General features: G+C 36.6%; 2 protein-coding genes across 8 annotated transcripts in view; one reads left to right on the plus strand and one right to left on the minus strand.

Moving 5' to 3' along the window:
• LOC129776072 (dachshund homolog 1-like) overlaps positions 1-11,081 on the minus strand; it is a 32,342-nt gene extending 21,261 nt beyond the window's left edge. Inside the window, exon 1 of one of the 3 annotated variants that reach the window (XM_055781461.1) lies at positions 10,843-11,081. The gene's annotated coding sequence lies outside the window, so the exon portion shown is untranslated. The remainder of the gene's footprint in view (positions 1-10,842) is intronic. The other 2 variants (XM_055781460.1, XM_055781462.1) reach the window with 2 other exon arrangements.
• A 4,335-nt stretch (positions 11,082-15,416) lies between these two features.
• LOC129775193 (E3 ubiquitin-protein ligase hyd) overlaps positions 15,417-26,849 on the plus strand; it is a 32,411-nt gene continuing 20,978 nt past the window's right edge. For all 5 annotated transcript variants that reach the window (XM_055779574.1, XM_055779578.1, XM_055779577.1 and 2 more), the window contains exons 1-2: positions 15,417-15,904; positions 20,228-20,932. In XM_055779574.1, coding sequence (XP_055635549.1) covers positions 15,843-15,904; positions 20,228-20,932 — 767 coding nt within the window. In that variant the 5' untranslated portion in view covers positions 15,417-15,842. The remainder of the gene's footprint in view (positions 15,905-20,227; positions 20,933-26,849) is intronic.

The raw sequence follows: 26,849 nt of genomic DNA on the forward strand, positions 1-26,849 counted from the left end.
TGGCAGACATTTAACTAACGATATGACGCTTTGGTTGACAGCTATGTCAAACGGTTGTCAGCGCAGAGCTGTATACTTTCGGAAGCCCGAAATGGAAAACCCTGTATATATTCAATTTGAGGTCAAAAATTATAGCAAAACTAGTTTCAGTAACGACAGATAACAAAGTGGAAAAGCGAATGATGCTGTATCACTTATAAACAAATAACAAATATGTAAATCCATAGAAATGTGCAATAAAAATCAACTTTTAGTAGTAGTATCAGACAGTGTTTTGATTGATTGTCAGACTTCTTCGATTTAAGATCGACAATCGCCCAATATTTTTCGATGGGACGAAAATCTAGACAATTTGGAAGACTCATGGTTTTTTCCAATAAACTCAATATTATTCCGCTCATACAATTCTACGTCCTGGCAGTAATGGCAGCTGGCTAAGTCTAGCTAGAACTTCACGGGACTTCATAAGGTAATACTTTATGACCCGGGACTTAAGGTAATATTTTTGACCCGGAATTTTCCCGAAGTCTATTCATTTTCACATCTGTTCCATCGTTCATCAACATACATCCGTTGTACTCGATCAGAACTTGTAACTTGTTACAGTTTTCTTGCTCAGTGTTCGCAAACAGGTTCTATTTCATCGTCTTGTTGGGATGTTTCCTGGTAACCGAAATCCTTCTCGCATACAGGTTCGCCGAACTGTACCTCGGAGAACATTTTCGCAAATCACGTCCGGAGATCCAAGGATTATTTCGGACTGCCCTGATGATCTTTGCTCGTAGTATCCAGTCTTATGTTCCACTTCAAAGTTTGGCTTGCTATGAGCGATCCTACGTCAATGTTTACCCGTAATGTTTTAAGCACGGTATTCACAGTCGATTTTGGAAATTTGAGAGCTTGGTGATCATTGCTGCTGACGACGTTGGGGTTTCAACGTGATTGTTCAAAAATTTATTTACATACCTTGCGTTCCATCTTCGATTAATTTCCAACGCGTGTATCAATCCTGATAATTTTTTAGGTTCCGAACATAATTAAGAAATAAAGATTGATTTTGGGCGGATACTGGATTATAAATCCATCAATATTCACCGAATACAACGAATCTCACTAAAGGGGATCTCCGTAGCCTAATTGGTTGCAAGTCCGCTACTAAGGCTATCTACAATCAATATGTCAAAAAAGTTGAGAGCATGTGTAATCAAATGGGAACATACCCACTAGGCAACTGGCAACATAGGTCGGACCATCTTTTTCGATTCAACTCAGCATGTCGAGTCGCGTGCAATGTGTCGACAACTTTTGACGTAGAACTACGTCTTTCATTAAGGGGGCCAAATCAGAAACCAGGTCACGTTTTTATGAAATAAAGTTAACGTTAATAACTATTTTTGCCGCGAACGGATTTAGGCGATTTACATACCAAACGAATCGGAAATTCCCTAAGATTTGTATGATATGCTATACATTATAATCCCATAGTCTGTATATGGGGTAAATTGATGAAAATTGAAAGCATTAACATTTCCTCATATATTTGTTCTGCCCATTTGTGTGCTTTCCCGAACAGAGCTGTCAATATCGAGCAACTTATCGACGAGCAACGAAGGGGAAATCTTTCTAGAGGCGAATGAACTGAAAAGTTTAAACCCTCTTAAAGCCAAAAAGAAGAAGAACGTAGGGGAATATTTGCCTAGAGTATAAACAGTTGATCTCGCTGAGGCAAACTTTCATTCTGCGTGAGGAAATCGACTGGACAACATCGTTGTTGGACGAGCTGGACGGCGAGGGATCGAATGCCTTTCTCAAGGCAATAGTGGTAGAAGAGTAATATGATGGATAAAGTAAAGTTTTCCAAAGGCCTTTTTGAAGGTTAGAGACGAATGAACTGAAGAAGTTGAAAGTCTCTCTAATTCAACAAGCAAGGAAAAAAGGCACACTTTCAGTCTCGATTAAGGTTCTGAGCTACACAATTGTGTGGGGAATCATCAAGCTAGGCTATCGTCAGCTCACCAAGAAAATAAATGTTCTGGAATTTTGTCAGTGGTTTGGTTTTGCATGACGGTAGGAAAACTCTCTCCACAAAGGATGATAGTTAAGCTAATCTAGACTGGCAATATCAACAGAAAGGGCTTCTGTTGAGACGAGCGCAAAACGGAGATAAGTGTGTGTATATTTAGTTGCTTCAAGCCATCGATATATGGATATTTGTGTGAGCTTCATAACCCGTACGTGAAAATAGTGCATTTTCGCTACGCTGAAACCCCATTTGTATCTGCCTCCGTGTACATTGGCCCTATAACGATGCAATGCCTAATTTTTTATGCTATGATTGACGATTGTTTGGTGTTGCAAATTATGCAACCGTAATGATAAATATAAACAAGGAAGGGAGATAGCGGGAGGGAAATATTTGCGCTAGGGTATTAGTAGTGAATCTTTAATGAGGCAAATTCAGCCTTTTTCCAAGCAGTTACCATTGTTTGTTTTCTTTCATCATAAAGGCTTCGTTGGTCCCTTTGACATTGCATCAATGCATTGAAATGACGCTATGGTGAAGCAGGTGTTAAGGTTGTGCACCAAAAAAATATTTGGGGAATACCAAGTTATAATAAGTTATTAATTTATTTGGGTTTTGGTTGGCCAGTCGCAAAACTGCCTTCAACTAGGATTGCTTTTGCGCTAATCTTGATCATAATGTATCAGTGCTACTCTTTTCGAGGTTGTTGAGATTAACAGATAGAGTTTATTTCGTTTATTTAGTCACCAAGAAAGTAAATGTCGTTCTGGAATTTTGTATGTGATTTGGTTTCGCTTGCCAGTTGCAAAACTTTCTCCATTAAGGATGACAGCTGCGCTTATCTCGAGCATGTATTATTGTGCGAACACAAAAATGAATCCTCAAACAATTATTGTCAAATTATTATACAATAAAAAAACATTTCAGGGCGACCACACTGGTAAAATGGTTATTTCAAAATTTTCATAGCATTATAAAATAATATCCGCAGTTATAAACAAGCGACTTGAATTAAACTACAGCGTAGTTCTACGTCAACAATGCGGTCGTATCTTGAACACAACCTCCTATAATTTTTTTTTCGTTCAATTTTTGTTGACATTTGAATTTCTGCGTTCGTTGAGTTGTTAGTGGTAATACAAAACAATGTTTACAAAAATGGAAGTGCCTTTTCTAAGTTCAATGCGATTTTTGCTGTCTATTATTATTAGCGAACTAAGGTAAATATGCTTCTTTTAGCTCGTTGCCATTGATTACAATAATGTTTATATCCTGAGGATACACAAATCTGTTCAGATTCCCGGTGAAACCGAGTTTAGTTATCGTTATGATCGATGTATCATTCGAAGTTTTGTGTTTTGTTATTGTAGTAAATGAATTTATTATTATTGAGTTGACTTTATTAGGGAATTTATATTCCTTTCATCATCAATGATGTATTCGTTATGGTTCAATTGGATCTATTTTGGATCAATGAGTGAAGTGAATCGAATGTCAATTAAACCAGTTGTTATAAACAAGATTATCGTGAGAACCCTAAATGAGAAGCTTAAATTTCCGATGTGTACCAAAATAATTATTAATAAAGTTATTCGAACAGTGAAATTGATTAACATAATCGTTATATGAAACGAAAAAAGAAAAAAAATCAATATTTCTTAAACCTGAAAATCCGTTATTTTCATTTTCGCTTTCCAAAATCGGAACACGAAGCTCAATGCCGTTAAAGCGAATAGGAGCTGTTTTGGGACAGAGTACGTGTTTTATGTACTCAAATGTCATTGAGTAGAAATTTTCATTTAAATTTTACCAATGTGAAACTGCTTTTAGACATTCTAATATGATAGAGAGTAAGGCCATCTACACACTAGGCAACCTAAGTTGGAAAGCAACTTAACGAATCTGTCAAAAAAGTTGAGAACATGTGTAATCAAATGGGAGCATACACACTAGGCAACTGGCAACTTTGGTCGGACCAACTTTTTCGATTCAACTCAGCATGTCGAGTCGCGCGCGATTTGTGTCGGCAACCTTTTCGTTCAATTGATGTTGACATTTCGATTTCTGCGTTCGTTGAGTTTCGGTATTTGTCAGTTGCAATACCAAACATTGTTTCCAAAATTGAATTAGTTTACAAAAACACGAATGAAATGTAAGGATTTTACTCATTTGATATACAATTTCATATATTGTTTTATTGTTTTCAGGTGAAAATATTACGGAGCAAGACGCAGTTATTGTGGCGGTCGCTCTTCATACATTCGTGTGTATGTATGGATTCGGGGTAGTCGGTCACTTTAAAAACAATGAATCAGATCGTCAATTACGAGTGTTTTTGTGAACAAGAAAAAACACTTTCCTTTAGCAATCGCTTAAGCTGAAATATTTATTTCAGATGAATTTTATGTTTACACAATAAAGAAAATGAATCTTACAAAATTCAGTGTTGCTTCAGTACTTCTTGTGTGCACGGTAGACTAGCTCAACTTTCGTTCTCTGGACTACAAGTGTGAGATCTCATTATTCCCATGTCGTTTATCATATCGTTGTTTTTAAGTTCAACTTACAATTAATAAAATGATTATGTATTGCGGAATCCATCAACTTGTAAACTGCGCGGGTTGAAGTCCTAACCTAGATTCAATTTCTGAATTAATTACGGGCAACGATATATTTTAGTTGTTATCTTACGCTTCCTAATATGCAAATATACAAATATGCGACAACTGTAAATATTTACAAACTAGCGATAATTCACTGCTTGTTAATAAACCAATTCAAGTTAACTCGTAACCTAAGTGGTGCGGACTCAATCCACTTCATTCTCAAGCAAATTCTTGCATGTTTTCAAGCGATTTCTTGCAATAAATTCTCAGACCACCAGAGATGCCAGATTTACAAATATGTTTGTAAATTTACAGACATATCTGTAAAACATTCATCACATCTATTCATCGCATCAAAAATATTTGACTCACCATATGACATTTTTCCATAGTTTTAATACAGAAAAGTTATTATATTTAGTATATATCAATACACATGACGTTAGACCAGCGATACTCAACCTGCGGCCCGGCAGTCCTTCTTGTTGGCCCATCTGGTGTGTATGATGTTTGGAACTCATACACATAAGTACTTTTGCCTTGACATCATTGCAGACGAAAAAGAGGATACGGTTATTCACAATTAATGAACAATTGCATTCTCTGCAGGTAAGGAAAAATCTTGAACGAAAATTGTCTCTGATAATTATTTTCTGTTCTAGACAAGATTGTTTTGCTGAAATGCAAGGAGATTTATTGAAAAATAGTTAAGTTAGGGTCAGGACTATGCAACCTATGTATTTAAACAACATCGAATAAAAATTTTCATTCTATTTTCAACAACTTACATTTGCTTTCGGGTCTGCTTATGACGAAATATGGGTTACTGTTCGATATTGTTACGACAGACATGGTTCATGGCCGTGTGGTGGACTAAAACTTGTATAGCCTTGCATGGCGGATGGAAAATATACACTGCATTTTTTTAAAAATAAAAACGACAAGACCGCAAGCCTTGGTGGATGTCCAATATATCAACGGAGAAATACTGTGTTTTATAAAAATTAACAACGCGTATGTTTGTGTATGTATGTGTATGTATGTATGTGTAGATCGTTGAAACATTTAAACACACTTACAGCACATAAGTTATTAAGTGGTCCGAAAAATCATTTTTTTTCCACGTTTTCCCAAAAATGACAAATGAAAATTAATAACATTTGAATCACTGAATCGATTTAGATGATCGACATATAAAATTGACCTAGCCTTTTATAAAAAAATATTTAACTTGCGAAAAACATAATTATATTTTAGTAATTATTGATTGTAGTCGTTTTTTATTTTTTTTATGACTTTGGACTAGAGGGCGCTATATATTTTTATATTTTTTCTTGAAAGCTGAGGATTTTCTACACAACATATCTCAATATCAGGGTTGCTATTTTTTCGTTTTTTAGATATGATTTTAAAAAAATCATTTTTTCCCATTTGTCCAAAAATAACTTTCTGCAAAAAATCATAACATTTGAACTACTGAACCGATTTAGATGATCGATATATTAAATTGAAGCCAATAAGCAAAACTCACACTTGCGGGAAGATTGGATTCTAGTAGCATAGGTCTAGTTTAGTCACATGTGAATATTGATCGAAGACTTAAAACATGTTAAATTTACAAAATTCTAACTTCAAAACGATAATTATAGCATCTCTGATATCGAGATATGTTAAGTAAATACTCCTCAGCTTTCCATAAAAAATATAAAAAAATATAGCGCTCCTATCTTTAACCGAGAAAACTATGAAAAACTAACTCAATCCATAATTACAAAAACAAAATTCAATTTTTTCGCAAAAGTAATATTTTTTAAAAAAATATATCTCGTAAGCTTCAATTTGATATGTCGATGATATGAATCGGTCCAATAGTTCGAAAGTTATGACTTTTTGTAGTGGGAAAAATGGGGAAAAATTGTTTTTCGAACCATCGATTAGTTTTGCAAAATCATATTTCAAAAACGAAAAAAATAACATATCTGATATCGAGATATTTTATGCAAAAGTTCTCAGCTTTCAATCCATATTAAAAATAGGATCCATATTATATGCAAGTTAAATATTTCTCAATTAAAGCTCATTGGCTTAAATTTGATATGTCGATCATCTAAATCGGTTGAGTGGTTCGAAAGTTATAAATTTTTGAAAAAAGTCATTTTGGGAAAAAGTGGAAAAAATGATTTTTGGGATCACCTTAAATTGGAAATGGGCACCCTAATGACAAATTAAAAAAATACGAGTTTAATGTTTTGCGATAAAGAACAAAATTACCACTTTTGACGAAGAGCTGAGAACCACTATATTAGTTTGGCATGGAATGGCTGTATATATATATATATATACAGAATACAATCTTACGTGCATCGTGATGTACAAAGTATTAATGAATAAGTGAAAATTAACGTTAAAAGACATTTCTATAGATCTGCACACTTTTACAGATTTTTCCAAATTTTTAACAGACATTCGCATGTTTTTACAGACTTTTTTTAAAAATCATCTGGCAGCTCTTCCTTCCACTTTTTATCGAATATTTCCAAATCGCAGGAGTAAACATTTACGTGACTCTGACTTTGTTTGTTTTTATTACGTTCGGAAAAACGTTATGACAAAGAGAGGGGACATTAAAAATGCGTTGCTCAGTGAAAGGCTGAGATGATCTTTTAGAGATGCAATGGTTAATTAAACAATTGACGGAAAAATGTAGTTCGTTCATTTTATAATTTTACTTATTTTTGCCCTTGACAACAATACCTCTTTTATAGTGTTGATTATCATAAGAAAAATAACACTCCTGATCGTTGGATCTCTTTTGACATTTCAATTGGATCTTTTTTGACAGCCGTTTTGATTCAGTCCGCACTACCTAGCTCGTAACTATTGTGGGATTGTTTTGCACCACCTCGTGAAGTTTGTTCTTATTCATTTATGTTACTTCTTTTTCATCTTCATTTTCTTATCTTCAACCGTCATTTTTCCTGTCACCTACATGACCCACTTTTTGGCAGGGTTTGTTAACGACGTTCTTGCAGTGAACAGGGTGATCAGTGATTCCAGGAGTCACGGCAACAACGAGAGAGCACTCCGGTAAAAACATTGTTTCATTAAATAACTCGCAACTTTCCTGCCTTCTAGACCCGCATGACATGATTCACTAGAATGATGCATCTTCAATTAACACCGGATCTACGAATGAAATAGAGGGAGAGAGAACAGAACCATAGCTGAGCACAGTCCCGGTGATGCTTCAATGGATGCTGATTTAACCACTACCGAGATCATGTCGGAGGTGATACATGAGAACATTACGGCACTACTGCGAGAATTTAACAAACATTCGAATTCGCTAGCGATAAAATGTTCAACATGAATGTTTCAATTTCATCATTTGTTTTTGTTTTATGTGAAATATTATTAAAGTCGCCTGCCCAAGAGCAACACGTTATATTTTCTTGTCTTTTTCATGCAATCACTAAATTTGTAGTGATGATGATTATCTGTTTCATGCAGTTGATTTGAATATTGGACTGAATTGGAAGCATTTTTCTACACAAATGTTGTACTATAAAGCTGCTCGTTTTTATATCAATGAGAGTGTTGAAAAGTTACGTATATATTGATGCTTTTGATTTTATTTCTTTTCGTTCGAATTAAGGAAAAATCTAAGCAAAACAGATTTTTTGAAAACAAACTGTTTTATTAATAATTCGCTTTCCATATGATTTCCTGGGGTAATTGAAGAAAAGACATCTCAGCTAGCGTAATGACGTGTGATGCATGATGACGGATGAAAATGATTTTATCACGTTTGAGTTGCCTCAATGTGCAGAGCTGAGTTGGAGATCCGATTGACATCGCCAACATAGATCGGGTTGCGGTTGCGTAATGTGTAGATGGCCTAATTTGCCTCCCAAACACGAATGTTGCCAGCAAGGCGCCTAGAAGTATATCCTAAGGTGGGCCAACTTGCTAAAACCACTCTTCAGTCATCTTGGAAATCTACCGTGTTTTGTTAGTAAACAAAAGACAATACGTTAGCGCCGAAGCTTGCTCCTGATCAGTCTATCTCTTTCACGCTTCAAGCAAATAATTCCCCTTCTGCTCTCTTCCGTACTGTTTTCATATGCCGCTCCCCTAACCAACTTAGTCTCGAAATGGCCTCACCTTAGGATATACCAAGGCGCCTAGAAGTATATCGTAAGGTGGGCCAACTTGCTAAAACCATTCTTCAGCCATCTTGGAAGTCTACCGTGTTTTGTTAGTAAACAAAACACAATACGCTTGCGCAAAAGCTCGCTCGTGATCAGTCTGTCTCTTTCACGCCTCAAGCTAATAATTCCCCTTCTGCTTTCTTCCGTACTGTTTTCATATACCGCTCCCCTAACCAACTCAATGACGAAACGGCCTCACCAGGATATACTTGGTTGGCGCCTTGGTTGCCAGCAGACATTGACGCTGTACATTTGTCATCACGGATAGGAGCTGTAGCACTTTTGAAAATCAACAAGGAATGACAGATGTGCTGATTTTCCTGCAGAGGTGCAAATTTTATTTTAAATGTACACATTTTGATTTTATTGTAAAGTTTTCAAAAGTCGCGCATAATTTTTGATGAAATTTCCAAATTTGTTAGTTTTTTTTTCTTCTTGCTAGAACTAAGAAAAATCTCACTTGTACTAGATTTTTTTTCAAACACATTTTCCTTAGTTCGATTTTCTTAGTCAATTAAAGAAATGGCATCTCTGCCAGCGATTATGCAGATTATGATGACAGATGAAAACTTAACGATTACATCACGTTTGAGTTGCCTCAATGTGCAGAGCTGAGTTGGCGATACGATTGACATCGCCAACATAGATCGGGTTGCGGTTGCCTGATGTGTAGAAGGCCTAAGTGAACTATCGTGAGCTCATAACTCAGGTCCCCTCAACTGACCTTCTTTGTGTGTTATTCTAGCTACTATGTACTATGTCCACGCAACAATCATCATGTGACGGTAATCCCAGCCCCTTACCACTCACATTTTCGGTCTGATGCATCGGTAATTGGCATTATTAATATCGCAACAGAGGAAACCTCATATCAACAGTCCCGCTATGAACAGCCCAACTGTGAAGAAAAAGAACTCTCTTTCGCCTAAACCGCTACTGTGTTATAGATAAAACAAATATTTATTGATAGGTAGCGATACTCTTACGCCTCAAAATGGTGTGTAATATACAACAAAATTTATTGTAAGATAAAAATGTACATAAATGAATCCGGCTCTGCTACAGTTGAATTGCTAAATGAGCCTAATATAATAAATTTTAGGATAAAAAAACGAATCCTAACTAGATCTGGTTCCAGCAATCCAGTGGATAGGGGATACATGCTATGAGCTTGTCAATATTCTGTATCTTGTTCGGAATATTGAATATGTCACGAGAGATTTCTAGATACAGCATTGTTTGACATGAATTAAATTTGAATGATCAAAATTAAAAGTCATTTTTTTCAAACAAAATAATGTTACTGTTTCATTTCCTCTTTTTATTCGTGATATACATCTCCTGGTAAGGAACATTTTAAAAAAATAGTGCAATTCCAAATCTTCCTGACAATTCAATTTACTCGAAAACCAGTTTTGGTAAAAGCTCCGGTTTCATCCACGATTTAAAAACCGCAATTTTAGGTCCACTTTCGAAGATAGACTTCAGTTACAATTAGAGTATCACTTCACGATCCAATATCTTCTACCAATTCTTATTGGTATCGGTTTTCGACAAATGAATTTAGTTAGAAAAATATAATTTCAAACGCATGAAAAGCGAACGGATGTTCATTTGTACATAATATGCCTTATTTGAAAATGTGAAACTAAAGTTCACAAAAAGTGATACCCAGTAACTTATTTTACCCCAACATCTTCTAAACTGAGGAGGCAAAATAACATTCAAGGTTAAATGATAATGAACAGAAGCATCACTATTGCATATACACACATAAGAACAACAAAAACATACTTTTTGTTCGTTTTTTGCCGCGAGCTGATACGAATTTATGCAAAAAACCATGGGAAAAATAACGTCCGTTGGGTTAATTGCCTACAATGTTCACTTTTTCATTAGTTCCGGTAGCCAACTTGAAACAGCATAGTGCTAACACAAGGAAGAAGACGCACATATCCGACTTGTCGTATCCTTGGAGCGTATTCCGCGATGGAAAACGTACCTTTTTCGGAAAATACAAATTAATCCAGCCTCGAGCAAGCTTCGTTCGCAGCCCCGTTTGTGAGCGATGCGTTTACACTAGTTTTGCATTGATTTTGAGTTAATGAATTCCACACGTACACTGGAAAATAGACACGACAAGCTAATCGTGATAGTCTGCCACCGAAGGAAACAGATTATTATTGTATTATGACACCCATCTCCCGAACGCTACACGATGTGACGACTTCGAATGTTTTGTACGGGTTGTCAAACAGAGATAAACAAACGGAGTTTGTAAAGGGAACGGCGATCAGCAAATATGTATATGAAGCGCCGCTTCCTGATGATCTAGTACATTGTACATTTGTTGCGTTCAGGGATGCCAGGTGATTTTTTCAAATATTTAGCGAAGGCGCATAGAAGTATATCCAAAGGCGAGCCAATATGTTAGAACCAAGACGGGTCTATGGTACTAGGTGAGGCCGTTTCGTCACTAAGTTGGTTAGGGGAGCGGTATATGAAAACAGCACGGAAGAAAGTAGAAGGGGAATTATTTGCTTGTAGCATGAAAGAGACAGACTGATCACGAGCGAGCTTCGGCAATAGCGTATTGTATTTTGTTTACACAGTAGACTTCCAAGATGGCTGAAGAGTGGTTTTAGCAAGTTGGCCCACCTTAGTATATACTTCTAGGCGCCTTGGTTAGAACCACTCTGCAGCCGTCTAGGAAGTCTACTGTGTTTTGTTTATGAACAAAACACAATACGCTTGTGCCCAAGCTCGCTCGTGATCAGTCTGTCTCTTTCACGCTTCAAGCAAATAATTCCCCCTCTGCTTTCTTCCGTACTGTTTTTATATACCGCTCTCCTAAAGGTGGCCGTACACTGTTTGCCTGGAGGTCAAATATTTGATATTTTTTGACAGATAAGGTTTGATTTGATATTTGTACAAACACTATTTTGTTTGCCACTCTTCAATTTTCAACAGTAGTAAACAATATCAAACACCGAACATGGAAAAAATCAACTGAAATATTCAAGGTAACCTAACCATATACCGACAGGTTCGAAGAACAGACTGAAAAAATATTTTAGGCATCCAATAATTGAATATTTGCTTGTCGTGTTTTGTGTAGAATATATTTGATCAGTACACGTTGGACAAAATTTATCTGTCAAAAAGAGTCAAATATTTGGCTTCGGTCAAACAGTGTATGAGCACCCTAACCAATTTAGTGGCGAAATGGCCTCACCCAGTACCATAGACCCGTCTTGATCTTCCTAAGGTACAAAAAAATGTTTTCACTATCATATCGGAGGAAACTAAAATTCATGACTTACTTTTGAACACAGTTTAATAGGTTATTCAATGTTTAATCTAATTAGTATTGTTATATAGCGCATTTCATTATACCTACCTTGAGGCTTTGAAGTTTATTTCAATAAACGCCCCCGCAGACTGCAGACTGACTCGTCGGTCAAAATTTCGCTCCTTAATCAGTACGAAGAGGTATGCATGTGCGCACATTACTCCGATTCAGTTGGGTCGGATTTTGCATCAGTAGGCCGATCCGACCAAACTGTCGACTGGAAAAAAGTCTGTAGTGTGCGGGGGCTCTAAAGGTGAACAAAGAATATATTGCGCAACTGCGAACTAAACTTTAGAAATGATCATTGGCATGATTGATTTAGTGAATATAGCCCCAGTTCTTCCACGAAAACGGAACTGTGATAACTCAATTTGTTTATTTCAGTTTTGAAGTTTTGGTTGTACGTCAAAGTTGGCCCGAGTGCAAGCATTGCATCGTGGAAATAGTGGAGGTGAGAGGAGGATGGAGGATTTGAGTTTGGATATATCAATTTTGCAAGGTGTGTTAGTCAGAGTGTAAGTAATGACCTCACGAGGATCTATGGGAGCTGAGATGTTTAGTGCGATGGAATGTACTGTTCGATCGATGAAATCTTGGATTAGCCTATATCTGACTGCATGCATGACTGACTGTGTCTATGTAGATCACGTTTGAGTTGATGTAGTTTGATTGCTTTGAGTATCATTTCGACCAATCCAATTTTTTTACGAATCGACGAATTGATAGCGAATAATAACGAAGCTCATAGTGGTTTGAAGCTGACAGTTGATCGGACTGCTGTATTACTTCTTTAATAACCGCTTGTTTTAGTTAGGTTTTTTGAAGGAACTTTCATTTTTATAAAAACAAATAAAGTGATTATTCTTTACAATGTGTTTATATTCAAATCTTATTGACTTCATGACTGAGCCTTTTTTCTGGGATAAAAATTCTATCTGCAGTATATCCGCAATGTTGAAATAGATCATAATGTGGGTGAACTTTGAACCGGTTAATCGTATCACAAACACATCGCACCATTGATGTCTTTTCGACGTGCCTCCGTCGGATATGTCGGAAAACCACCTCAATGGGATTGAAAAATGGGCAATGCGCTGGTAGAAATATAAAAAAAAACCCAAAGGCCGCAAGTAACGGATTATATCCGATTATATTAGGATTATATTCAAGCTCCGTCGAGGATCCAGACGAAGTGGAACCCAGGATACATTTGCACCTGTGAGTTATGCAAAGTGAATTACCTACAACATTCGAGAAATTTAAATTTAATTCTTGTGAACGTGCTTTCAGATGGGAGGTGTTCAGCATTCTCCCAAAAACAGAGTAGAGACATTCGACAAAATTCACCGTAAAAGATGAACTGCACAATTTCGGCGAAAACTGTAAAGCAAAAGCGTTCCATGATTTGTGCCTACTGGGAGCTTCATACTGTTACGAAGTGAGTGGACATTGTCAAGTGTTTTGAGTCCGCCAGATACGCACGCTTGAAGATAGAGGTTGTTCCGAAGTTCGCCAACCCTCCGGACTATCCCGAGCTGCGTCCCATCGATAATTTCAGAACAAGCCTGAAGCGGAGGGTCTACTCGAACAATTTCGTGGCGAAAACGGAAGAACTATCAAATAAAGCTAAGGTAGGTAGAACAAGGCGATTCTTCCTGATGAAAACTTCCCGTCTTACCGAGCAAGACCTGCCAGGGAAACTCTTGAGCTACTCAATTGGGATGAACTACCAGGGTGACCACCCATTCGAGAAAAGCGGGAAAAGGTCGTAAATCAAAAACCGTCGGGAAAAATGCGAGAAAAAGTCGGGAATTGCTTCGTTCAGTGTTTTTCGGCGCTCTAAAACGTTACTGTTTGTGTTTTAGCGCGTTGAAACGTCGCACGAGATGCAACTTTTTTTTCTATTAGGTGAACCAAGATGAAGGATGTCTTGTTTTCATCAAAATTTGTTTCTGTCTTACTCGTACTGCCTTCATTCAACTGATACATTAGTGTGCGTGCGCTAAATGTAAGTAGTATCTATAATGTTTTGTGTTACGGCAGCATCGACAGTTGCATCGTTTTTGTGTGAATATCAGACAGAGGCACCGATGATTCCTTTCCTTTTCGATGACTTGTAATGCTTCCTTTACAATGCAGGATTTTAATCGCATGCGATACACTCACTTGCGAACTTATCGCGCGATAATCTGTCATAACCTGTCTGTCAAACCTGCATCCCTCTAATCATACTGCGTGGAGGCGATCTGGCGTTGTGGTAACATCCATACCTCTCACGCAGAGATCACGAGTTCAATTCTCACTCCCGACATTCTTCCAAAAATGGAAGTAAAAGTGACGAACCAGCCGAAATGTGTTGAAAGTCACTATAATAGAGAAAAAAAATCATACTGCCATTATTTGTAATGGACAAGGTCGTACTAGATTGGTAGAACAAAATCTTTTCGCTAGATGTGGGAATGTAAGATAAATTATAATTGAAAAACAAGCAAATTCAAAAGGATATTAACAAAAATGTGTAAAAATAGTTATGATTATGCAGTAATACACTTGCAATAGGTGGTCAACTTAGCTCTCGCCTAATGAAGCGTTTCATATGTTTAGAGCCGAACATTTATTTTGATATATCGTTCCACCCATCTTGCATCATGCTGAGATACACACCGTTCAATTTTTTGTCACATGCGGATCTTGGAAACGATTAACTAAAAATATTTTCGCAATTCGAGTTTCAAAAATCAATTTTTAACTAAGGACACAATATTATTAAATTTTCATTTTTGAGAGTCGGGAATTTCGTGAAATCGTGCGGGAAAAATGCAGGAATTCAAAAATTGAAATTGAGTGGTAACCCTGAACTGCCTCATGCGACTTATTCATCAGACTTGGCTCCTTCCGATAAAAATTTTCACAAAACAGAGACAGATTGTTTTTGGGAAGCATTCATGACTTTCCTGATAGTTAGGAAAAGTGTGCAGCTTCCAAAAACTGATCATTCAACAAATTAAAACCGTCCAGAATATGACTTTATTTTCTAAACATTGCACTAATTATGTTATTGCTTTAATAAAATTGATAAAAAAAGAAATTTTATTGGTACATTTTCGGTTTACACCGAATACATTGAAAAGAAATTTAAGATTTTCAGCTGATTCTAGTACTGCGAGGCGCCACTTCAACAATACACTGCCAACCTTGCGTCAAACGTCATTCCTGTGCCACAGCTGTGATTGGCTGGTGGCAGACAGTCCGCACACAGAACAACCACGGTCATCAGCAGCAGCTTACTGTGCGAGAAAAAGCATGCTGAAAGTGAACAATTTGCTATAAAGAAGTTGAATTGAAGAAAAGGTGATTTGTTGAGTGTGGCAGAAAAACCTGGATTTCAGTTCGCGTTTATTTTCTGTGTGGAAATTCAAACAGTGATAAAAATTGAAGCTGATCAAGAAAAAAGGGACAACTCGTGTTTTGGCCCGCACGAGTTCGATCCACGGCAAGAAATAATCGGGAAGAAGGAAACAAAGCAGCATAAGAAGAAGAAGTAGAAGAACTGCACTGCAAGTTGTGTGTGGAAGGAAGGAGAAGTGATTCTCGCCTCACGGAGGAAATTTAACCGGAAAAAAATTGCGTTCTGTGGATGAAAAACTAAAATGTCGACCCTTCATTTTGTAGTGCACCCACTTCCGGGTACAGAAGATCAGCTGAATGACAGGTAATTGGGAAAATCACTTTTGAAAAGTCTGCTCTAAAAATTGAAAAGTAAGATGGCAGCCAGTCGGAACGATGAGCAGAATCAACAGCAGCAACAGTAAAGGCATATGAACCGAGCTGAGTAATACAGAGCAGTGGAAGCACTAGCGCTACCAATTGCCAATCAAAAATGGCCGATATCTTTTACTGGGTGGAAGTGTTCAATTCATTGACATTTTCATCGCTCTTCGTTGTCGAATTTGATCAAATCAATTGGAGGAACATCATTTCACCTGTTTCGACTATTTTATTTTGTACGATTTCGGAGGATCCCGCACTCAAAAGTGTTCGCGATGAATCAAGGCGATCAGTGCAGAAAGGTTACGAGCATTTGAACCCGATAGAGGGTTTATGTATGTGCTGAGTAATTACTCGATTTTTTTGTGGAATTTTCCTGAAACTTCTTGATTGCTGGTGCACGTAGTAATTGTAGTGTATGCGTATGCATACATAAAAATGTACTTCCAGAAAGTAATATTTTTCGTGATTGTATGATATTTCAATAGTGGCGTATTTTGTTATTTCCTCCGTCATGTTGGGAGTTGTTCCTAAATGTTGATTATTATTTATTCAGTGTTGGCAATTTTTTTTTCGTTTTTCATTCAATAATATGGAAATGATTGAAAGAGTTAAAAAAATAATGCGCTCAAGAATTACTTTGACTTGATTTGCAAAATGCTAAAAAAAAATGCAAAATGCTACGCAAACTTCAATGAAACCGGGAACACTGATTTTTACGTTAATGTAAGGGAAGGACGGTAAAGACGGACATTATTAATAAAAAAATTGATTTTTTTGGTAGTTAGTGAACAATTACTCGGGTTATATAGTTTTGTTGGGAAACATGGCATACCATATTTCTCCTATATATTTCGACATTTTGGGATAACCCCACGTGGTAGATTTAGTGTTAAGTATTAACGCTACCGGAGCCGAAATACAATGGACATTAGTTTTATTGTTCGCACAGCCTATCCTTTATCTTTTGTATTGTTATTACCTTCTTGTTTGCAGTGTTTTGTATTTTTTTTAGTGCTAAGAAAATGCGCATTTGGAATGTGCGATACTCATATGCCGAGCAAACTAGAGGATCGTCTCCTATGTTTCAAACTAACCGGGCAATCTGTGGAACACAAGTTTGCTTGCCAGAGTCAGAAGCATCCGACGACGGATCGGCGGATGACTAAAATTGCGTCACCTCGGCTCCTTATCCTCGTGGGTATTTCGACCCCATTACATTGACCTTAGAATAACCATCTTAGACTCACCATCACCATCTTTCTATGGATACGTATCAAAATTTGACAGCAATCGGTCGATTGGCTCGTGAGTTACAGCATCGAGAGTGAAGCAACTTTTGTTATTGTGAAAAAAAAAAAGAAAAAAAATCACAAATCAATGAAAACGATGGCAAAATTGCATGAATTGGGCTGCGAATTGCTTCCACATCCACCTTATTCTCCAGGTCTGGCCTCCAGTGACTATTTTCTGTTCGCAGACTTGCAGAGAATGCTGGCTGGCAAGAAATTTAAGACCGACGATGAAGTGATTACCGAAACTGAGGCCTATTTTGAGGAAAAACCGAAAGAGTACTACAATCACTATAATCACCCTCGAAGGCAATATTTTTTTTCATCGCATTTGTTTATTTTTAGGTTTATTAGCATTTTAGCTGTTACAGCCGAATTTTAATCGTGTACATGTCACATGTTTATCATATCTATAATGTCCATGCTTGTCCACGGAGAGGGGGAAGGGGGTACAGGCTGGGTCCACGTGGAGGAGAATTTTTTTTTAAATACTACCACCTATACATTCAAAATGAAAGGATTACGGATTGAGCCACCTGAGAGAACTGCCCGGTCAAATGTTCATATATTTTTCATTGATCTTCAGAGAACTCTGTATTATAAAAATATTTCACGTAAACTGTGAATGACCAAACTATTTCCTATAATCGAACTTTTGTAGTTACGGGGTATGTATAGACCCTTATAGTCCAAAACTAATTAAAATTAAACGATCCAAATCACGAAATCTCAACCATTATGAGTTGGAATTTCATGATATGGGTAAATGATTTTTCATAAAATATAATTTTCTATACATTTTTTTATATCTCGAGAACAGCTAGTCTTATGGCGGGTTTGCATTAGGGAGATCTATAGCTATAGATGGATTTATTCTTGTGAAAATAGGTGTAAACGGGTGAGAATAAATATGATACACTTATTCGAGGTATATATAACTTGAATAAATTCAGCATATGTAAACGCTTGTGAATTTCTCACTGGTGAGAAATCACTAAAGTTGGATGCAGTTCTACTTTAGGTGAATAAATTCACCGAAAATATGAATATATTCATTATAGAAGTTCACGCTAGTGTAAACGGTTGATGCGATTTCTATAAATCTTATCATATTTCTTCACATGAATATATCCCTAGTCTAAACCCACCCTTAGGATAATAATGTCTGTATAGTTTCTCATACAGAATTGCGCGTGAAATCATTTTTATAAAGTATTTTAATTTCAGAAATTTTTAGGGATCAATCTTTATATTTGCATGAGATTGCCCATGTATCACTAGTCACTAGGACATTGTTGAACTTTTCTTGAGCCTAATTTTATGTCTTGAACTGACTAAAATTTAGAAAGTACACTACTTTTAATAATTATGCTGCTCATTTGAAAGATTAGAAAATTTTGCGTTGAATGCAGTTGTAGAACATTTAAATTAATGAAACCAACTTTTAGATGTAGCGAAAAGAACAAATTTGAAATATTGTGTTTTTTTTGTTTATTTTCCAAAAGTGCATGTTAAACTGGATTGTTTCTATCAACTAAATTAAAGCTCTCCAATTACTCTATAATTTCTTCCATGACACCACACTGTTATCCTTCTTGTTATCTTCCACTAATTTGAATGTTTCACAACAAAATTTCCTCAAATGGAAGCAATTGAATTGTGATAAGCAGCGTACTTCTCGAATTAAAGTCAGTTTAAGGCAAAAACCGGTCTCGAGGAAAAGTTCAATAATTTTCGTAGTTGAGAGTTTTTGCATTCTTGGGAAGCTATGCCCTCAGAAATGTTGTACTAAAAGGATTTTTCGATATATAATTTCGTTGGAAAGTTACAGCCGAAAGTATGAGGTCCCCTCAAGGGATACCGTATTGCTGTACGAATTTTCAAGCGCGTTCTTCTCGAAACCATGTTTTTTCAACTGGTGGTTTCGATATTTGACTGATTTTTTTTATCAGCATGCAAAAACGGATTATCTAAAGCGTTACATAGTCGTTTTTGATATCTCATTTTTTCGATTTTTTATGAGCTTCTGAGCAAAATCGCGCATGAAAAACAACTCATTTTTAACAAAAATGGCCGCCGTTTTGGAATTTTCCTCTATACAACGCTTCAGGTATTGTCCTAAAGTTTCAAAATATTAATTGGAATTCGTTCTACGACACCCCGTTGCTTCAGAATCGATACCACTAGCATGGTACCAATTTTCAAAGAGCATTTACGCATCCAGCTGTCAACAGCGTAATAATCATTATTCATGCACACAAAAAATGCAAAATACATCTTCAAATATACCTTACACAAAAACCAAAATATCCGAACGCTTCATTTTATTCCTAACAACTAAAAAAAAAAACACGAAAATTCATTATTTTTCGACCTTATAGACAAGGGTCCCCCCTTGAATGGAATTGAAATTTAATTTATGTGCAATTCAGTTTTTTTCTAAATTATTCTAATAAAATCAGGAAAAATGTCCATGTGGTCAACAGGGGAAGGGGTATGAAAATGTCCACGCTTGTCCACGGAGGGGGAGGGGGAGTTTAAAATTGTGCTTTTTCTGTCCACTAGGTATGTGGACAGCCCCTTATACAATTACTAAGGAACTCGCATTCGCGGATAATCCGCTCGTCGATAATCGAGGTTCTACTGCATAATAGTTGGTACTCAACAGAAAATATTTTCATCAAAGATCAGAAGATTGATTTAAAAAAAACTGACCCCAGTGAATGTATTTGGTTCGGTTGCATCAATGAGGTGTATTTATAGCGTGGCTGAAAAGTATGAAAGCTCAAGGGATTATTCGCCGAAAGCAATAGTTCACTAGTATGTCCTTGCACGGTTTGCACTGCTATCGTGTCATATGTTTAAGATGCATCTTGTTGCTGTAGTGCTACTGGTCGATAGGATATGCTCAATAATTCATCAATGACTATGAACTAATATTTCGTTGTTTTTTTTTCTCTTTTTCGATCCTGTAGAATACGTGAGGTGGCGGACAAAATAAACAAGTATGGCGTGCAGACGCTTCCCGCATTGCAATCGCTCAAAATTCCAGTCAAACAAATCGTTGTTGGTCCAGCCCATCTCGGAATACTGCTGGAGGATGGACGGGCGTTTCGCGTTGCCTTTTCGATCATACCCGAGCGGTTGGATCTTAGCAAGCAGGATCCGAACAAGGCTAGCGGAGCCACAGGCAGTTCCGCCAGCCAGTCCAACAACAACTCAAAACTGTCGTCTGCCTCGAGACAGTGTCGCTCGCGGGCTCGAATCATGCGCACCAGTAGTTCGGTACGGGGTGGAGGTAGTTCGCAAGGATCGGGTTCACGTAGCACAGGTGTGATAATGGGTGGTGGCTCCTCTGGTAGCCGTTCTCTTGTGTCGGTGCCGGCTCCGTTCGTGCCGGAGGAGCTGGTCACGCAAGCCCAAGTTGTGTTGCAGGGGAAAAGTCGAAATCTGATCATCAGAGAACTGCAGCGTACCAATCTGGATGTGAATCTAGCAGTGAATAATTTGCTTTCACGTGATGACGAAGGTGGTGACGACACCGAAGAAGGAAGTGATAATTATGTGGCAGAGGATCTGATCTCGCTGCTGGATGGGGGATTTCATGCCGACAATAGTGTTATCATCGATGCCGAAGCTATGTTCTCCGAGGATATGTTTGGATTTTCTAACATTCGGAAGTAAGTATTGCCACCTTGTAACTAGGGATATTAGATTTGTTTAAGTTCTGTCCTGAGCTATCTGTCTTTTTTATTTATATTTTTCGATGGTAGTTCATCTGGATAGCATTTATTGCGACAGAATATTGTCACAGCCCTTGTCTGGGTTGTTTTTTTAGTTAGTACAAAACAGTTTAACTACAAGCTGTTTATTGTTGGATGTTGTTAATCGATTTTAGAAATATGAATGACAAAAAACAAAACACAAATCCAACAGTAGCAGACTGTAGAACAAATAGTTGCAAGATCGATGACGTCCGATAGCATTGTAAATATTATGCCTCATAGGGAAAGTAATTATTAACATAGCTATACATTAGTCTGAGGAGATTGGTGCAGGATCTCGGAATCGTCATCTATCTTAAATATTAAACATCTAGACTGTTAATTTTTTTTGGGTTCCCCACTTATTTTAGTTTGCTTCCCGGGGTTAGTGACAGTATTATTCGTCTCTTGTTGCTTGTCCAATATTAAGTAAATATTTCTCAGTATTATCAAGAAAATGTTCCGAGCTATCTTCAGACAATTTTGTCGGAGAGGCATGGAAGCAAGTGTATACAATTCACATGACCATGTAAAATGTGATTTTTAGTTATGGTATCGACCGTTACGGTACCCACGTATTAACGCCACCGGAGCGCAGTTTTTTTTAAAGATTTTTTTTCCGTGATAAATTTTATTCTGAGTTCAATGTAATGGGGGCGAAGATCTCATTTAAAGAGGAAAAGGAAACGAGACGTAGAGATGACGCAATCCGAGTCGGCCGGCGATCCGCCGTCAGAAGCAGCGGTCTCTCGCAAGCAAACGCATCAAAAGATTGTAACACAAGGTGCCAATCTGGAAAAAAACCTTGAAAAACTAGAAATTCAAACAATGCCAGAGAAAGTCAGGGAATATCAGGGACCTTCGTCATTAATCTGGAAAAAATCAATACATTTTAGCTTCTTTATAACATTCCAATTTGAATTTAATTGGAAAATTATTGATACATTGGAAAGCTATTGATACAAAAATTATGTATTTGACGAATCAGGATCTCTGTAGGTTCTTCAGTATATGTTTTTCCTGAGTTCCTGAATGCATGAGCTATCGACATTGAGGTTTATTTTAGCAGAAGGAATCGCCATTTCCGTTATTGTATAGAGCCACAACGCGTATTCACTCAGAATACATTCGAGGCGCACTATTCAACTATCTCAAGGTACTAATACGTCGAGATGGCGAAGTTCCTGTAGTAACGTTACAGGGTGTCGACTACCTGGAAAACCCTTGAAAATCAGGGAATTCATAAAATGTCAGTGAAAATCAGGGAATATCAGGGAATTTCGTCACCAATCTGGGAAAAATGCAATTCCGACGATTATAATTTTGATTACTGCAGTAATCAGAAAGACAATGATACAAAAAAATTGTATTTGACTGTAGATTTTTCAGTATGTAGTTTGGTTTTGTCTGTAGGTGAAGTTAGTCCTTCAGAAGGCTTCTACATCAGCGCTGTTTATGCTGGCAGTTGGCAGATATGTATGCGTAAGCAGAATGTTACGTTAGAGTCATACATTTTTCTGGCATTCTTTCTCAACTGTTAAATGAAGCGAAAGTATGGGTTTTTGGCAATTTTCATAGTCAATTTTCAAGCTATACATTATCGTTTGTTTCGATGAGTCTTTGAACAAGTCTACAAAGAGGTTGCAAAAAGATCTGAATGTCAGATTTTGAAATGAAGATGAGAAGGGAAGCCTGGACTTTTAAAATGGAGAAGAAAAGCTTTTGAATTTAGTTGCAATCCACAATATTTCACATGGTGCAACCAATGATGGATGGATACAAAAAACTCTGAAACGGTTGTGCTATGCGACAAGTTTATGATGCTATGTTTCACTTTTTGGAGATCAATATAAATGTCGATCTCGAAATTCTCATTCTCTTTATCTAGAAGACAATGAAAGTTGGAGAAAAGAAGGTTTTGCAGTCTCGCAAAATTAATCCGACAGACCTTCGAAAATGTCATCGCTTAAGCTGACAAAATGTGTTAAAAACTATAAGTACAGAACTAGTAGAAAATTTGATTGCTGGTATGCATCTGGATTTTTTCAGAAAAATTACTGGAAAATCAGGGAATATCAGGGAATTTTTTTTTGAGTTTTGAGTCGACACTCTGGTTAAATCACACGTAATTCACACAAGAGGTGGAGGAACAAATATAACCTGTGGGTGTAGTTGTAGTGTCTGGTTTTCTGACACAACTGCTCGAAGAAGATTGTGACAGGATCTAACGGGACAATGTAGTTTCGAGATAGAAATAGCGAAGAGTTGATAGATAGCGGTCGAATATACGCTGTGTTGTAGTGCGAAGAATAAACGTTATTGGTATTTCAAGTTTTCCTGATGTTTCTGTTTACTACAGCAGTGTGTGCCAAGATAAAAGGTACATCACGTGCATTGGCAATAGGGATACGAAAACCTCGGCATATAGCCAGCTTGTGTATTGCTCTCGCGAGAGCGTCAATTGCGACAATTGTGCTTTGACACTTTATTTTAAATATGTGTGTTTCGTGTGTTTCCATTTAGTCGAACACAATAATGCGTTGCGTCATTGGCATCGTTGTACTAAACGTTAACATTTGTTCTAAACTGCTTGCGCCGAATTCTCAATGACATTGGCATGGTGTCGACGTCTGGTGGCAACTTCAAATTAGGGCCATAATTTGTGTCCCAAACTCGTTAGTGTAATCTCTATCAGATTAGAAGGTACGAAGCCAGTTTTTAAATTCTAAAATTTGAATGGAAATTTTCACATCATGTTATTTGATTACTTGAAACACGTGTTTCTGACTTTCATTCAACCATATGGCTAAATAATTCCAACATTGTTGCTGAATTTCTTCATCATAATATAAAGCTGTCTTCATAAACAATTTTCGTATGAGACTTTCTCACCACCTGCAAACAAAAAGGTTTTTCATTTGAATAGAATACTAGTTTGATATAGAAAAGCTAATTTTCATTCATAAATTTTTAAGAGACGAATGAACTCTCAGAGTTTAAAGTCTCTCTAATTCAATACCTTCCTTCCTTCATAAATTTAATTTTGAAAACGTGTTCATTCCTATTGAAAATCAGCTATTCTTTCACGCTCCCCTAAACTAGTGAACGAAGCTCAATGCCGCCAGCGCGAATATGTTAATGTATTGTTTTTAAAAACATTCAATTGATCCGTGGACACAACAAGAACAAGATTATCAGACGAATTTGATTTTGTTTTTGTTTACATGAAAAGTGGAGACGCGAATGCTAGATTGTGACTGCAAATCAACAGACTGCGTCGGGCGAATGTTTTAGTACAAAACGCAAGCAATGACAACTGATGAGATGCAACGCACAACGCGGCATTCTGTTTCCACCTTAAAAAACATGAATCAAAAAATCTTCAAGCGATTCCATAAAACCACGCATACTATCGGTCCTTCTCAATACATCAAAACATTCCACTAAAGAGATTTTTAAAAAAGTTTGCTTTCTACAGTAATACCAGAAATAAAAAATCGATTTTTTTTATAATTTTTTGCTGGAGAGCGAAAGCTTGTGTGAATTTAGAGAGTGTGTTCGGATTTCTTGGTGACTTGTTCCGATCGTTCAGTTTGTTTTTGTGAATTCCATAATTACAGATTGATTGATTTGTTTTCAAATATAGTCTTTAAACTATAAAGTTCCCTCATATCTAACATTGGAAAATGCTGATTAGAAGATACTCAATGGAGGGCATAAGGGGTAACGACCATTCGCATAGGTAATTTTGTCATACAGGTCGGACTCGATTATATATAGTCGACCATTTTTTTCAACAATTATTTTCAAATACTATACATAATCGAATCTCAAGAAAACATTTTTTTCATTAATGTATGAATGTCAAACATTAATAGAAAAATACTTTTTTATGATTCGATTGTGTATTGGATTCGAAAATTAACGTTGAAAGTGAAATTGCGATTATATATAATCGAGTCCGACCTGTATTAACAAATATACCGCTATGCACATAAAACAGAACAAAGAAAACACGAAAGTGGACTTTGGACACTTTGCACCAAACGATAGACCCTAGAACAGTGATTGCCTTGAAATGGACACGCGCGAATACCTGCAGTGAAGCAGAATCAAATACATATTGAAAAAAATTATTTTAAATTTATCAAATTTATTTTTAAAATATTCAATTAATTTTTCGAACAATAATTAAAAAAAATTATAAAAATTAAAAAACTTAAATTAACATATTTTAAAAAATCTCCGGAATCGCTCTCTGCATTCATGGATTCGCTTGCAGTAACTGCTTCGTTCTGGTATCTCATCTGTGAGAAATGAATAATAATGTTACAAATTTACAAATCATAATACTTTGGAATAAACACTCACGACATATTTCGTCAGTGTGACATAGGCAATCTAGTGGATCAAAACTATGGACAGGAGATTCGCCTCGGTAGCTCGTAAATACAAAAAACGCAAGAAAAAATATTAATAAAGTTATATAATATTAATAACAGAAAAACAATACAATCAAATAGTATAAAGTATGAATCAAGAAAATTATTATCATCAAACGGGTTATTGTAAATATACCATGAAATATATAACAAAAATGACATCAAACATCGCAACATTAAAAACAATGTAAAGTTCAACAATACACAAAAAACGATAACAGAACAAATAACGAAAAACACTTCAATGAAAACAAAAACGAAAATAAATCACCTAAAACCATAATGTAGAATTCAAAGTAAAAAAAAAAACAAACTAAAAGCAGAGGCTACAAAAAACATCACTACAACGAATTAATCAAAATCAACAAAAGAAAAATCTAAAACCACAATACAGAAATCTCAATAAAAAAACCGCTAGAGAATACAGAAATATATTAAAACTGAATGCAACAAACGAACAAAAATAAATAATACAATAACAACTCACAACAATAACCAAAAACCATAACATAAAATTGATTCCGCTACCTCGCCTATTATTAATAGTATGGATTCAAAACAACAACGATTGATAAAACTTACCCCTTTTGTTGCTTTCAGTCGTTGGTTTTCCTGCCGCAGTTTAATATTCTCTGCTTGCTCGTTCCGAAGGTCTCTCTCAGCCTTCATCCTCTGGAACACCGTAATCTCCATCTCCGTCCAGTCCTCCAATGGCTCCCAGTCGAACAAATCCTCGTCATCATCAACGAGAATTACTTCACTGGGAACCAGAGGCGGAGGCGTTTCATCTTCAATCATTCTCTCGTTCCACTGCTGCATCTGGTTTGGCTTTGAAATTGGCTGCAAAAAAGAGTTTTGTTAGTACCATACAACACACTCAGAAATGATTTTTGTTACCTTGATGACGGAGCGTTTTCCACTCGATTCTCCATGCACTCCGGGTTCCCGGTTGGCCCAAGAGCGTTTTGGGACCAACGACCCGGTGGGAATCTTTGACGTGAATGCCGCTCGCTGCATATTGAATTGTGATGGGATTTACACTTGCTTCAATCTTCAAAGTATAAACCTCAGTGAGAAAACGTATCGCACAAACAAAAAGCTTGCTTAGATTGAATTAGAAATTAGGAAATGAAATCGGGTCTTCATTGTTTTTTCGTCACCATGACATTGTATCTTATGTCACGTGTAAGCTGATTTTGTTGTGATTCTCGTGATTCTGGTGATGGTATGCAAATTAAGTTATTTATTAACTAGTTTCAAGCTTTTAATATAATTTCTTGCAGCTTTATTGAGCATGATGGAATTCATCTTCAATGGAAAATTGAAATGAACATAGCAAGAATCTTTATTGAAACTGCCGAACCCAGTGAATCCATATTTTGTGGGTGTGT

The sequence above is a fragment of the Toxorhynchites rutilus genome, chromosome 3, assembly GCF_029784135.1.
Source record: "Toxorhynchites rutilus septentrionalis strain SRP chromosome 3, ASM2978413v1, whole genome shotgun sequence".
Lineage (NCBI taxonomy): Eukaryota > Metazoa > Arthropoda > Insecta > Diptera > Culicidae > Toxorhynchites > Toxorhynchites rutilus.